Below are 16,238 nucleotides of genomic sequence, written 5' to 3' on the forward strand. Positions count from 1 at the left end.
AGAGAGTCCCCCTGGTTTTAGGGCAGGAAATACTTGCTGATGATTATACGGTTTTAGAATCATAGAATCACATGATTCTATGAATTTAAGGGCAACCGCTATAAATTAAAAGAAAATTTGAACTGAAAACACAGCAATATTCTTGTCTCTGCTCAGCTGAAGTTTTCTAGACTATTTCCCAAGACTAACTTTGTGTTAAGATCTACCATCAATGCTTTCCGAGTCTTTTGGGATAACACCACACAACGTTCATTCTCGTCACACACACAGAAATACATGAGCAAGTCCATTTGTACTTACGTAGCTTATCACCAAAGCTGCTCTCTTCAAAAAGGGCCTTGCAGTATACAAGAAATTCTGGTTGTTATTTGCAGTCAGGTAGCTGAAATAGAAGGAAACAAATATTTCTCCAAATACTTTGAAACTATAACTCATTTTTCAAACTGGAAAAAAAGCTGCACATTGTTTTAGCCACCCTAAACTAACGTGCAGCAATAATGACATCACCCTTACATCACTCTTACTCTTCAAAGCTCTTTCTACATGACTTAAGTAAAATATTGAGACCACTTAAAATAATACACACTATAATACACTGCAGTTTCCCCATCAAAATCTGGGTTTGTTTTGCCTTTTTTTTTTTTTTAAAAATCATCAATTAACTCCTTAATCCTCAGAAAACCCCCATGCGTGTCTCACTAAGATTGCTGTCTTCAGACTCCCAGAAGACTGCACCAAGATGCATTTTTAAAAGGTCACCCAAACAGAGCAATTCAATTTTAGGCCATGATTAAAATGCAAAAACTCCTTGTTCCCAGCTCCCTGCTCAGTCTCTAGAGATGGGAATAACTGTCTAGCAGAAGTGAACTTATTTTAAGCTCTATTTTTTTAAAGTGTATTGTGCACCCTTAAGTTTCATTTTAAGTCTGCTGACAAGGTGTTATGATAATTAACTGCACAGAGACAAACACACAGGTGGCTTATCATTGTAGGAGCGTTCATAAAAACCTTCCTGTTTCTCAATGAGTAAAATTAAACTGTATCTGGAGCCAAAACTACACATTTATTTTAATACAGAGTAGAAGCACTTGCCACATTCTAAGGAGCTTTCTTAATATAACAAACGGTGCCATACCTATGGCATTAATTCAATGATAATTCCATTTCTATTGAACTTACAGAGTGTTCATCATTGTAATAAAGCAATGAGAAACAAAAAGAAATTCAGAAGAGACAACAAGAATATTTTTAAGCATATAGGAGCTGGAAAACTATTGAAAAAATGACAAATAATTTTAAGAAGTTATAAATATCAAGTAAACAAAATAAATTCAAAAGGAAAACATTTGCAGGTTCCTCTGTGTAACATACAATCAGTATCAGGATACTCTATTTAAATGATTTACCAAAACCGCAGCATGAATCACCCCAGCTGCATGCAAGTTACCTTTCCAAGCATGAAAGCATCATACATTTCTCCCGTGACCATCTAGCATATAAAACGCATCTTATTTCCTCTCCAAATTCCTCAAGACAGTCTATCATCTAATTGCTTCCACCCTTCAAGTCTTCGAAAAAACAAGATTGCAGCACTTCATAATGCTGCTAAGAGAGTCTTTAATATCTGGCTTTTTGTTCAAATTTTCTATAGGAGGAAGTTTGCAAGCCTGGTCACCATGGCAAGATGGAGAAAAGATTACACTGCAGACAAAAGCACCAGGGGTGAAGCCAGCAAGATACAGAGGCAGCATTCAACAAAAAGTAAGAAGTACATCTGGGTGCTCTCTACAAAATAACCGCTCTCCAGAAAACTTTCCCCAAGTGCCATGCCTAAAACTTAGGAACCAAACCATACATTGTAAAGCCAGCCACATGACTTTCAGTCTTTGGTGTCTACTTATTAACAAGTGTTGACATTTAAGCACCGAATCTGAATTAAATGTCAGACTAGTCTTCAAGGGCTGAACTCCACAAAGTGCAAAGTTTTTTTGAGCTCCCACTGATTTTAATCAGGCTCCAGCAAGTACAAGTGAGATGAAACTAAGCCTTCAGCTTTCTCTCTCCATGAAAGGTCAGGTTGGCCTTCAAGTGTTCACCATGGCCCTGCTCCAAAGCCCACTGGAGCCAAAGGGAAAGACTCTCAGTGACTTTAATAGCATTTGGATCAAACCCCGGTCTTTTGTTCCCTACTGGAACCTTTTATGAAACTCAACCCTCTCGTGATTTGCAGGGAGAACAGAAGTGTTGGGTTGCATTTTGTTTATATTTTTATGGGTGGAGGGAGGAGAGCCCTCTATTAATCACGCTGCCTGACTCTTTTCAAGAACCTGTTTTCACTCGATTGCAGTTTTAACTAACTGCAACACGTCGGGCAGAAATTTTCCATTACAAATATTTGCTTTAGGTGGAATTATTCTAGGAAAAGATCAGCCAGAACAGTTCAGCTTTTTCTCCACGACTTCAATTAGAGACAGAGGAGCACTTTTATCGGTGTCAAGAAGTTTGCCAACTTCATCCTTGAGAAACGGCAACACCTCGCACCAGTGACCTAAAACTCTCGAGGTGGCCGTCATCTCCGGGCCACATGTTTGCCACCCTCCGGAACCACTACCTGCGGTCAGGCAACCTAAGCTCGGGGGGCAGCACCTACAGGGAGGTGGGGGCAGGCAGACCCCACTGCTTTGCCATGCTCAGTGGGGATTTGGCTTTTAGCAGATCAAGTTTGCATCAAGGATGTTCCAGCTGGAACAACTGCTAAGGACAACGCGCTGTTTGTGAAGGCAGCCCTTCAGTGAGAAGAGTAAACTTCATTTTAGGCTGCTGAGGCTCAGGAAAGCACGCCTGTGCTTCAGGGCCTTGCAAACACTGATCCAGTTCTGGAGACCACCATAGAGCATAGAGAACGCATCATTATTACCACCTCTCTGTTCCCCCTCAAGCCTGGCCTGAGGAGAAAATTAAAGACAGAAAATGAACATAAATGGAAGAAAGGGGTTGCTCTTTCATCCTTGGCAGTACAGTACAGGAATGCTTATTTTTAAAACACCATGATTTTGACTTTTTTTGTGTGCCTACGAGTAACTAAAATGCTGCCCACCTCTCGCACTTCCTTGCGGCAAGCATAACACCATGCAACTACCAAACACAGTTTCAAGGCATGAGTTTACCTGCAAGTGAAAGTTAATTTGAAGTAATCCACCAAATTGCAGGGTAGCTCTGGCCACTGCAGAGCAGGCCTTTTGAAAGCACTTCAGAAAATCCTGCCAGGCCCCTCACAGTTTATGTTGTGGAGCAGTAACATCTCCAGGAAAAAAAAGAAACCCCTGCACTGACACCAACTGCAAACCACCACCCTGTGCTACAAAGCACATGGGAGCAAGAAGGAACCAGAATGAATCCAATGGGTAACCGGGAATGGGTGAAGCAACAGAGTTCAGAGGGCCCTGAGCTTTCTGATCCTTTCTAGAAATGCTTTTGCTACTTCACAGCTTCTGTTAACAAATGTTTCTTTCCACCATAGTTCAATGGTGAAGAATCAAAGCTTTTCCATTTTGAGAAAGGGACTATCCTGAAGTCTATCTGGAAACCACAAAAGATATCATGGTTCATTGCTGTCCACAGCTGTCCGTAATCCAGCTGATCCCTGTAAATCCATCAGATCAACCTGTGGGAGAGGCTGACACATGTGTGTTGTGCTCAATGCATCAAAGCTTTACAAGAACCATGTGGTCTTCCAGAGTACCTTACTGAGGCTACTTCTTGTTTCAGGGAAGGTAACTAATAAAACATCTCATGTCTGGTGCAGGCCAAGAACAACATGCAGCTTAAAATCAAACAAACCTGGATGAGGAAGTTTGCTAAATGTCAGTGACAGACAGACAGCATGTAAAACGTAGTAGCGGTTTCTACATGTAAAATTGCAGCTTGCAAATACATCTAAAGTTACGCTGAACTTTGCTCAGACAACCTTAAGATCAGCCAAAGCTCTTTATTTTGTCTTTAGCTAGGATAATCAAAGAAATTACTATTACAACAGTTTAACTGGTTTATACCTGTTTTAAATAGCTGCCTTGTATAAAGTCATTTACAGGTCAGATTTCCGTGCATTTGCCAACCACACCAGGCTGCCAAACATCCCACTGTTCCTGGGAACCACTCCCTATCACCTGCTCCACCCCGACCAGTGTAATGTGGCTCCCCATGCCAAAACACACACACACGTTCATTCCCACATGAGAACAGGCGTGGGACAGATGTAGGGAAACTGTACTGATGGTAGCTCCGTGCAGCAAACTGCTACCTGCAGAGCAGGCGAACATTTCAAGGTGTGGGTCTTCCGCATTTTCATAATGAAATGATAAAATTAGAGGAGGCAATCCAGATCGCCAGGTTTGCTAAACGAGTGTGAAAAGAGCCCATTTGGGCAGAGGTTCCACCTCTGCCTCGTGCCAGCTTTCCCACGAAGCAAACCAGCATGTAATTGCCTACTCGCTGTCTTTTAAAAGACTTTCAGGAATACTCCCTAAAGCAACCAGAATCACAACAAACAATAAATCCAAGAAATGCTTAATAATGCAGGGACTTCTCTCGCACAGTTCAAGCGGAGGCCAAGACAGATATTTGGCAGCTCTGGCTTCCTGAAAAGCATGGCTCATCCTGAAATCAATTACATCATCAGGGCACTTGGAGGTTTTATAATTGAAGACAGCAGGGTAGGTGGCCTAGTAAAACTCAATACCATGCAGTTTACAGGAATGTAAACTTTGCTGGTACCAGATGGACTCCGTGTTAATCAAAACAAACTTCCCTAAGAAGCAGGCAGCTTTTTTAATTTGCCTGTACTGTTGGAGGCATCTAGAGTTTACAGAAAGGAGCGGGGCAGCTCCTCAGCTGCCGTTCATTGCCACGGCTGTGTGAGCCATTGCAGACGATATCGGCAACACATTTATCCCACGCTGCAGCTGACTCAGCTTTGCTATAAAACATGAACTCGCTCTTGTGTTCTCTTTGAAGGCTTTCTCAAGGGAAACGAACAAACAATTAAGATGTGTGATGGATGCTCCCCATTGGGGACATCTAAAAGACCAACACAAGTACGCGGTAGAACTAGCTTTGATATTTGGAGAGCTCGTTTTGGCCAGGCCCCTCCACTGTAAGATCATTGCTCCCATTTATATTCCTCCCAGGAAACACATCCAACTCCCACCAACTCCTGGTATTCTGAACTAACGTTTTCAAAACCCTAATAGGGGGTTTCCCTAAAAGAAAACACTACAAGGATGAGTATAAAAGCAAGGCTGTCAACTTATTCTTAATTATCGATAACAGTAATACACCTCTAATTGAGACATTTTTCAACTTAGAAGGTGCTATTTTAAGCGAATGTCCGAGTTTCAGATCATTGGTAAATGCACATCTAATCCCAAACCAGTTAGACAGACTTCCCTGCTGATAATGCACAAGTTTAACAGGAGCCATATTTTGTCCGTAGAGACCACCTTACCTTTTCTACCTAAAGATGACCTCCTTATAATCTGTCCAGACAGCTACATTTTGTATTGGAGAAGTATTGTTTCAACCTAGCTCGGCCTATATTCCTCCTTGAGGACAACCACTGAGGGCCAAGCATACATGGTATTCGAGGGAGAAAACAGGAGTGAAAAATCCATCGTGAGGTAAAAGAAATTGAATAAAAAAAGAAAAACCAATACATTCCAGACATGTCTGGATATTTAACTTGCTTAAAATACCTGTCAATGCAGGGAAATAAAATATAAGTTATAGCTACAGGTTTTTCAAGGGAGAAAGACAAGCCCTCCTTCTTTCCTCTTTATGAGTAGTCTTGACATTCCCTGCAGCATGTGTGGCATCCTTGCTCCATATCTCCCTGGAGAGCCCTAAACCCCAGCCACCACTACCCACGCAGACCCAGATGCATAAACACACACAAACAGAATCAGTTTTTACAGACCCTTTAGGGGACCATAGAGAGATTTTATGAAAGTCACAACTGTTTTAACTCATTTGCACTGATAATGGCATGTATCTTGGTGTACATTTTCAGATGTGACAACAAATTTGGAGTTCTTGCCGTTTATTGGATTTTCAGGGAGAGCACAGCATAACTGTATTGCTATATACAGCAGAAAAGGCGATCCCAGTTGTGGCTTTTCCTTATTCTTCTAGGCAATACATATCTCATTCTGTGTGGGATGAAAGCGGAGGAAGAAAACTGGGAGGAACGGGGGAAGGAGGGGAGAGAGGCACAGTAAGAGATTAGGAATAGAAAGAGAAAAAAGGAAAGTAGCAAAATGCACTTAACGGATCAAAGATGTGACGAAGAAGATGAAAAAGGGCTTCCCTTCATACCAGACATTCCACCGACGCGACGAGGAGACAAGGTGGAGCAGGGCTAACAGGAAAAATAAGACCTCATCAAAGCACGGCCACCTTCCGCCAGATCTCAGGAAACCGAAGCACCATGCCTGCAATTTAAAGCTTCCATCGGTTTCAGCCATTTTATTTCCTCTGCATCACACACACTTGAGGCATTAAAATCCACCATTAGGCTCGTTATTCCCTGTCCTAGGCCAGTTAAGGGCTGGTATAGAGGTATTCCAAGTAACTGCACTATGAGCAGCACTGGTAGCAGCTTTGGCTGCTCCACACGTTCAACTACAAACCCCTGTTTTCAGCTGCTTGTTCTTTTAACAAGCTTTATTTTTTCATTCAGGCTGAAAGGAGCTTGTGTCAAGCTGAAATTGTTTTCTTCTTTGAAAGACTAAGGTTAAACAGTTAGGCTGTTCCTGAAAAAGCAATTAGAGAGCTTTGCCCATGTCCACCAAGTTGTGCAAACGCTTTACCAGGAAAACTTCAGTGGTTCCATACTTCAGAGCAGGGATTTGAAATTTAGCAGAGAGACTGCAGAGATGCTCCTGTTGTTGCTTTCAGCAACAACTCACACCACTTCTGGGCATGTGACAAGCCACCAGGGAAAAAAAAAAAATCTCCATTTGCAATGCTCACTAGAGATCTCTATCAGTTCCTCGGAGTCTCCAGCCCTACCAAACAGCATCTATCAGGGGCCCGCAGGAACAGCACCAGACTCTCCTTGCAATTGTTCCTACAAAGCCATTGGGATATGTGATTCTCTCTCCTGCAATGCCTGTATCCAACCCGGAGGAGACGATGTACTTGGATTGCAGAGGGATGAAAATTTGTGGCTGAAGAAGAGGCTACGTGAGTGTGTGTTACAAGGAAGAGAGGGGATAAAAGAGGGAAGATAGGCAGGAGAAGCAGGAACGGGAGCAAAGAGGATCAAGGACTGGAGAGAAAGAAAGAGAAAGATGGAGATGCAAGGAGATATTCAGACCTCTGCTGCTGTCAAAGATCCAGCGGCAGCATCCAAGCAATCCACTGCCACTGGGAGCTCCACTCACTTGTGTCCCCAGTGAGCACTCAGGAGCTGGGCTGTGGCACCAGAGGCAGGAAAGAGCCGGCCTTCCCCAGAGCAGCTCAGCTTAAGAAAGCAGCTGTGCTTTTGACGAACCAATCTAGCAGGAACAGATGGACCCAAAACCACAGAGGACAGCCAGGACTCCAACAGACTGACTGCTGCTTTCGTGTCTTTGCACAGCAAAGAGGCAGCAGCTCTCAAATAGTCTTCTCCAAAAGGCAGCACAACACCCATGGGCAACACTCGCTCTGCAGAGGAGGCAAAAAGCCTCCAGGCTTGGTAAAGCGGCCTGCTTGCACACAGGCAGGGAGCGTGTGGTCTGCGAGGTATCTAAAACACGCTCCCTAATAAAAAAAAAAACAAAAAAACAAACCTCACTGACTGGCCAGCTTTTATGTGAAGAGAGGAGGAGGAGGTTCTCCTCCATTCATGCACAAGGCATCGTTATTGCGAGTGGAAATTATTGAGGTGTCCCTGGGAACCCAGTGTCCTAGTAAAAATTTACAAACAAGCCATAAAAGATGCGGAGGCCTGCTGCGTTGCTTTGATGCTCTCCATAAAGCGTTTCATGTCAGTAAACACACACTGGTCCAAGTAGCCTGCTAATTTAGAGAAGGAACCATGGTGGCTTTAAAATTATGTATGTGCAATTAGGGAATTAAGGCTCCAGTTTTCCGCTGTTTTCTTTCCCTGAGATCCCCGGTAAGCAAGCGTGGGTTGTTTGGTTTTGGTTTGGTTTTTAAAAAAAGAGAGAAATTTAAAAGTTTACAACAGGAGAGAAGACAAGGAGTAAGTTCCTTCCATCAGTAAAATATGACAGAGAAAGAGCACAGGAATCAGTGTCTCTGAGATTGTCAGTCTCTTTCTGATGAGCATCCTGCATTCAGCACAGGAGAGGAAAGATATGCATCTCAAAGCAGGAAGTAACACATACCGCTGCTAGCAACAGCAGACCATCCCGGATTCAAACACAGCACCAAAAAGATCAAGTAAGGAATGGAAAAAAAAACCCCAACCAACAAGAAGAACAGGACAAAACAGAAGCCGCCGTATTCAGGTACACTACCCACTTCTCATGGACAACACACATGGCACCACGCAGGCAACCAGCCCCCAGAAGACGCAGTGAGGAGCACAGTCCAGCTGTAAATATGTCCAGCGAAGGCAAGAGCCCAGGCACCAAGCCCCAAGGCAAGGATGGATGCTCTCCCCCTACCACAGCCACCAGGCAACCCCGGGAGCAGCAAAGAGCTCCCCTAGAGAAAAAGCCCATCACCTCCTCCCTTCTCCATATGTCAGCCCTAAAAAAAGTGATAGGCACCAATGAGAAGCACAGGGGTAGGTAAGGGTCAGCTGGTCCAAATCCCAGCTCCTGAAACAAGTCTTTAAGGAATTTAAATAACCTACTGGTACAGAGTTTGACTTGAGGAAGGAGGGGAAGAAGGCAAACTTTTAGAGCGGAGCCTGCTCCCAATCAGGGCAAATGCTCAGTTGTGGGTTTTTTTCTTAAATGTGCTTGCTGAACTGAATTATATTTTTTGAAGTCATCATTTGGGGTCAGCCCAAAAAAAAAAAAAAAAAACCAAACATTTTGCAATGCTTGGAGAGGCACATCGTGTTTGAGTTGTGAGCATTTCTGGTAAATCAAGCGAAAGTGGTAAGTGAAAGTCTGGTTTCAGGAGGAGACATGGGCACAATTTGCAGAGAAATGCAGGGAGGAAATAAGTGCCTGGAACCCCTGTAAAAATAGCCTGAAGGGTATTGCTTTATTTCAAAACCTATTTGTTTTGAATTTATTTTTTTTAATTCTTACATAATTTACTTGTGAATACAAAACTACTTTTCAAATTCAATTTAAACTCCCATTTTTCACTTAACCAGAGAGGGGGGAAAATGACACATCCGCAGTTTGAATCCTCGAGTTTGAGATAAGAAGATGGAAAGAGTATGATGGGGTAGAGGGACCATGGACCTTCTGGACAGTAAAACAGAGCGTGTATGGGGAGCTCACCAGACTTCATGTCCAAGAACCAATTTACAGATATCTAGAAAGAAAGGTGCGGGGGGGGGACATTCATGCATTTGATATTCTTGATAACCACCTCTACCTTCAGCCAGTGAGCTTTAAGGGCTGGGGATGGGTTAAAGGACCATGCTAGTACAGGAGCAGGTACGGAGCAAGGAGAGAGCAAGAACTAGCGCACAGCGCACTACTGCAATAGCAACAGAGGTGTTAATGAAGACCAAAAAAAGCTTGAGTGGATTCTCCTGAAAATGCCCTTTAAATTAAACGAGCTTATAACCTATTCAGTTACACTGAGGATTTTCCCAAATTCACACGATAGAAAGGGATGGTCCTTGTTTGGATCCAGACTGTCTGTCAAAAGCCATCAGTGGCAGAGCCACTAAATACAGCTGTATTGTCCTCAAGCTGAAGCTTGGCCCGTTTTCCACAAACTTTTCCTTCAAAATGAAACCCAGGCATCAGCTACTTAAAAAACAGTTTACTGGATGTCAATGCTAAATACTTCAGGAAGAAGCTATTTCCTTTCCGGAAAATTCTTAATCTGACATTTGATCTGGCATGTCCCTTTGCTTCTGTCAGATTAAATAAAGCGATTCGTAAATATGTCACAGCCATCTCTAAATACAAAATAAATGGTAAAAAGAAAAACAACCCTTCCTCACTCTTTTCTTGTTAGAAAACCGTCTGTTATTTTTAACATCCTCAAAAATAGCTTGTTCTTTTTAAATATGAATGACACGAGTCTGTTAGCAATATAGCGAAGAAGCAAAATAACATTCTTCAGAGCTGGTATCCTTTCAGAGAAACTTTTTGATGTTTGCAATCAAGTGCAACTCAATGCCAAAGTTCTACTGCAACACAGAAAGAATCTGAAAGAAAACAATTCAAAAATTGGCAGCAAATGACTTCTTTTGTCAGCAGCCCTGTAAGTAAATTGTGCCTGTGCTATTACTGTTGGCATGAAATACCGAACACTGTACTTCCAACAACTTTTATCTCTGTCACTTTTCCACACAATCATCTACACACAAATCCTTAAATTTTTCAAATTAAAAATGGACCGGTTCTTTCATCACAGACACTCATGGTTCGGTTATGATAGGGTTCATCTGTGAAAATTAAAATTAAAATCCGCAATAGCCACTAAAGATTAGTAGCTTGCTTTAAATGGATTTCCTCTGCAAAGCTATTCTTTATATCTCATCTAAACAGATAATAAATGGTAAAAGCCAAAAGCACATCAATGAAACAGTAATTCTGAAGCTTGGCAGAATTAGAAAAAATAATTACATTTTATCCTATTTTGACCACAAGTCAGTCTCATCTATTGCCAGAAAAATACAACCACAAATATTCCAGTCTTAAGTCACTAAGATATTTGCTTTGAACTGCATTGGCAGCTTCCAAAAATAAGCAGTAGCAAGAAAACGACATCATTTTGTAGTCTCCATCTCCACAGAAGTGGGTTTAAATTCTGATATTTAAAAGCCTGGCAAGCATGAAAGATTCTGCACAGTTGCTCACAGGAAAGCTTACGGGATGTTGCACTCAGCCAAAAATACGAGCAGCTTCTGCCCCAGGGATTTTGCAGCAGCTTGTAATGCACTCCCCAACCACATCAAACTTTCGCAGGACGGGGCTGGAGCCGACACTCAGTAATGCTCAGATGCGTATTTGTAGGGACAACAAAACCGTCCCACATAACCAATAGTCTCTCTTCCACAGACACCCCACGCTTGAAGGCCCATCGCCCATTTGGGGAAACCCATGAAAATGCATCGTGAAGTTTGTTTGAGGCTTCGTCACCCTCCAGCGTAGTCATGGCCTGGGTTGTTCTGATAAGCCATGACCAAAATCAGTTTAATAAGGTCATCTCATCCCTTCCACAGCCCCACTGTGCAACGCGCCTCTGCACTGCCCGAAGGGACACCTGCTCTGGCTACCATGTGGGGCATCCTCCAGCACCTGTCCCACAAGCCAACCAAAAGGAGGATGCGAGGACATGGGCAGACAGGGCCTAGTGGGCAAGGAGAAGGAGCCACACATTGCAGGAAAAGTTATAGGTCCCTCAGAGGATACCCCTGTGGTCTGTGCTTGTCTGGACTCCAGACAGTGATGGGATCCGGTCAAAAATGATGCAGACGTCTAGAGAAGAAGGCACAGGTGGTGGAGGAGGGGAAAGGTGAGAAGTGGTACCAGAGCTACCACAACCATGTCTCTCATTCGTAAGGGACAGTGGTGGCTCTTGCAGGACCGCTGCTGCACAGGTGCATGGACACAGCCAGGACCTTGGCCTCAAAGGCCACCAGAAGAGTCACTACGGAAGCCACTACAGCAGAGCCCCTGCTCCACAGCCTGGCGGCAGTCCCATTGCAGCTAAAGCAGAAGAACCAATTCTCCGAAATTCACTTGTAAAGACGCCCCAGGACAAGCAATGCTGCAACAAAACTGATCCAAAGACTCCTGCATAAATTTGCTCACAGGAAACAGATATTTTCATTTAACCAACCAATTCTTTTTCTTTTCTTGTTTGCCTTTAGTATTTACACTGCATATGTTTGATCATATTATTAAACACAATAAATAGGACCTTGCTGAATAATTAAGAAAAAAGTACCAGCCAGCATGGGTAATATTGCCAACCAAGACAAGAAGACAGAGAGCTGCCGTTATTTCTGTATTTGAGTTATTGATTAAATGTAACATCCGTAAAGCAGCAATCAGAATTGCTATTCTGCAAACATTCCCAGAGAAATAAAGACTTGTTCCAAGTGCCAATCACATATACTCCTGTGGTTAAAATGCAATTAAACAAGTAAAGCATCCAATATACCCACAAGCTAAACAAAAACAAATCACAAAAACATGAACCGTGGTGCAAAAACAAAGGCAAGATTTTTTAAAACATAAATCAAAAATGAAAAGTGTCAGTACAGGCTGTTGTTTGTAAGCAATTGTAAAAACTTCCAAATTACATGTATACGTGTTATTTATACACACGGAAAAGGGTCTTTTTCTGAGATATGTCTCAGTAGGAAAAATCTTCTGAAACAGTAATGCTTTACTTATTCCAGAAAACTGTCTTTCTTTTTCATGCTTCCTGGTTTACTTTTATTTTTTTTTAAGCAGTGAAAGGGATGGTGAGAGAAACATTCTTGAATTAACTATGCAAAACTCTTGCCCTCAGACCCTGAAGAAAGAAGGTTATTCTGAGAAAAAATATGAAAGTAAGAATAACACCAAACAAATGTAGTGATTAAGCAGCCTCCATTTGATCACCAGAAACTAATACAGAGAGCAACATCGAATCACAGAATGGTTTGGGTTGGAAGGGACCTTAAAGATCATCTAGTTCCAACCCCGCTGCCATGGGCAGGGACACCTCCCACTAGACCAGGCTGCTCAAAGCCCCATCCAGCCTGGCCTTGAACACTTCCAGGGATGGGGCATCCACAACTTCCCTGGGCAACCTGTTCCAGTGCCTCACCACCCTCACAGTAGAGAATTTCTTCCTAATAGCTAATCTAAATTTCCCCTCTTTCAGTTTAAAACCACTACCCATCGCTACATTCCCTGATAAAGAGTCCCTCCCCATCTGTCCTGTAGGCCCCCTCTAGGTACTGGGAGGCCGCTATAAGGTCTCCCTGGAGCCTTCTCTTCTCCAGGCTGAACAACCCCAGCTCTCTCAGCCTATCTTCATAACACCCTCACCAAAGGCCAGCAGACTCGCCAAGAGCAAAGAGCCAGAGGCAGAAGCCATACTGGGGGGACACCGGGGACCGCACCAGCAAGACCTCACAGCCCAACCAAGTGAGCTGCGAGCCCTGTACACTGCCACCTCCCACGGAGGGAAGAGGCCCAGCATTTCGGAAGAGGACAGCCACACGTCTTCACCGAGAGCATGAAGTTTCAAAAATCATGCTTTGCTTGTGGATCCCATGTGGGTAAGAAAGGAGCAATCTCCAAACCAGCTGCAGTTTCTGTTGCATTTGGCACACGCCTCCTGTGGTTCTTAGCATAGGAGGCACCTATGCTATGGACACCAGCCCTGGTTCAGAGCTTCTCCTCTTTGGCCAAAAGTCTCTAACCTGACCCGCTGAGGGCAAGGGGTTACTGCAGTGTTTTCTGAGGAGCAGAGAAGTGGTGGAATGGAGTACCTATGCGGCTGCTGCCTGTCAAAGCTTTCTCCAGAGAGCACGAGCTCGCCCAAGTGCACTTTGCTTAAGCAAAGCTATTCCGTCTGCTTCAGTTTTGTTTCCTTGAATTGATAGCTCAGGGCTAGGATGGAGAAGGCAGAAAAGGGCACTGTTCACAAGGGCCAGAAAGAAACAGGATTTTACAAGACGTATGGAGTGAACCAGGGCAAAGTGTTGATGAACATACTGTGCTTCGGGCAACTTAATAAAACTCACATTACAAAAATCACTACAAATCATCTGCATCAGTTTAACATCTTGACCAAACCATACATGCTGCATTACCCTGTAGGCTGATCGCCTCAGGTAAAAAGAAAAATTCTGCCCAATTCACCAGTACCTATTACAGAGCAATAACCCACTGCTCCCTTTTTTTGTTTGTTGGGTTTTTTTAACCTCTGATGAGTTTGGTTTAGTGCCCTGAGCTGATCCAGGAGTCTCTCCCTTTGCAAAGAGCCATCTGACAGCATGCCAGAGCTGCTGTCTCCAGAATTAGGACAGAGACGTCGAAACGCACAGAGGCAAATTGATCTGATCGATCTCTTGGAGAGTTGAGAAGCACACGGTCCTCAGAGACCTTTATTTTTTCGATCTGCAATGAAAGGGCCTGGCAGTAAACTAGAGAGAGCCAGTTTTATAAGCTGGGAGGGAAACGATTATAGAACTGTAGCAGTTCGGGGATCTTCCAGCTGGTTTAAATGATTTGGCTTCCTTACAAGCATAGTGAAGGTGGGAGGGAAAGAAAACTCCTAAAGGTCAGCCATGACTGCTATAGGTATCTCAAACATTTAATGTGGAGACAGGGGCAGGGGGAGGAAGGAGGAATACAGAGGAGGAACGGAAGTTACTGCATCCGTATGTAAATACGGATTAAGGGAGCAGACAGTCTCCTGCAATATCTTATGCAAATGAGCAATATTAATAGAGATACCAGAAAGCAACACCATTTAACCCGAGCTCCAATGATCATAGCGGGCAGGCACCCGGGTGAGGTGTAAATTCAGATTTCCCCAGAAAGCGCTGAACTGACCCTACTCTGCCACAGCTCAAAAGGCAGCTTTTACTGCTGGGTGAGGTACCATTTCCCAAAGGGAACAAGAGCTGATTCTTTGCCTCCTTCATTTGTTTTTCCCCACTTTATTACACAGGCTGAGCTATTATATGTGCCACACTGATAGTTTCGCAGGGAAGCGGTAAAATCTCCAAACTGCTCAGAGAGGAAGGGGGTGTTTCGGTTGAAACTTTTTGGTTATTTCAACACAGATTTGCAACTTTGCCAGCCCCACACTGCACTTTTGCGAGCTCCACAAGAAAAACAAGTGGCATTGCATTGACCAACCTTCAGCAATGCAGGCTGGTGGGAACAAGGAGTAGCATCTTAATAGCCTCCTCTTTCTATCCCACTCCTGGGAAAAGCGTGACTGTTATTGAATCTAACTCTTTTTCTACATTTTTTATTTAGTAAGTGTCCAAAATAGACACAAAACATGCTGTTCACTGGTTCACTGAGAAATACTTTTTTTCCTTTTTGTTTTGGGCTTTTTTTTTTTTTTTGCAGATGGTTAGGGTTAATAAAAAACAGTTTGGTTTAAGCAAAGCTTTTTAGGATGCCCAGTTGTTGGGGTTTTTTTCATTAGGACGAATCTAGTAAATTAATTTTCATCCCGTTGGGAGTGAACTAGATGCTTGTTCCCTCCTTCCTCCAAGGTCAGCAGGCCACACTCTGCTTTGGTTCCTTGCTGGCACAGGCTGCATGCTGATTTTGGCAGGTCCCAGGCTGGTTGGAAATCTGCAAACTCAAGGCTGCCCCTGCTGCCTGCTCGGGCAAGGTCGAGCAGGCTGGCATCAGCAGCCACATGCGGCACAGGTTACAGCACGGCTGGCTACACAGAGGCTCTCCATGCCCTTCGCCCAGCACCTGGGCTTAGAGCCGACTCCATGGTTTTGACCTGATGCAAACATAGGTGCATGTGGAAGCATTTCAAACATGTAATTAGGATCCTGTGCATGTCTCTCCAGTAGCATCTCTAGAATAAAGACTGTATTATACAATCATGGAATAGTTTGGGTTGGAACAGACCTTTAAAGATCATCTAGTCCAGCCCCCCCGCAATAAGCAGGGACATCTTCAACTAGATCAGGTTGCTCAAAACCCCGTCGAACCTGACCTTGAAAGTTTCCAGGGATGGTGCATCTACCACCTCTCTGGGTAACCTGTTCCAGTATTTTACTGTTTATACCAGCTCATACCCCTTGCCTCAGCCAACCATCCCCCAGTTGCACGCAAACCCACATTAAAACTCAAACGTGCCAGATATTTAATTTATTTCAATTTTTTTTTTCTCTTACTGATTCTGCAAGGCCACATCTGATATAAATAATATCAGCACCCAGCAAGTTACAGAAAAGAAGCTGAAACCCTACGGACTCCATCACACTTTCACTTCTGTCAACAGCCGCCTCTTGCTGATTTCACAGCAGGAGTCATAACTTCTTTCCACTTACTTTATTATTATTTTTTTAAAACAACTTTTGGCAGAGGGACAGCACTTGATGAAGA

General features: G+C 43.5%; 1 protein-coding gene across 2 annotated transcripts in view; it reads right to left on the bottom strand.

The window, feature by feature from the left end:
- The window catches only part of TMTC1 (transmembrane O-mannosyltransferase targeting cadherins 1), a 151,293-nt gene that overhangs the window by 93,182 nt on the left and 41,873 nt on the right, over nt 1-16,238 (bottom strand). For both annotated transcript variants that reach the window (XM_054207465.1, XM_054207460.1), the window contains exon 6: nt 301-382. In XM_054207465.1, coding sequence (XP_054063440.1) covers nt 301-382 — 82 coding nt within the window. The remainder of the gene's footprint in view (nt 1-300; nt 383-16,238) is intronic.

The sequence above is a fragment of the Rissa tridactyla genome, chromosome 1 (genome assembly GCF_028500815.1).
Source record: "Rissa tridactyla isolate bRisTri1 chromosome 1, bRisTri1.patW.cur.20221130, whole genome shotgun sequence".
Lineage (NCBI taxonomy): Eukaryota > Metazoa > Chordata > Aves > Charadriiformes > Laridae > Rissa > Rissa tridactyla.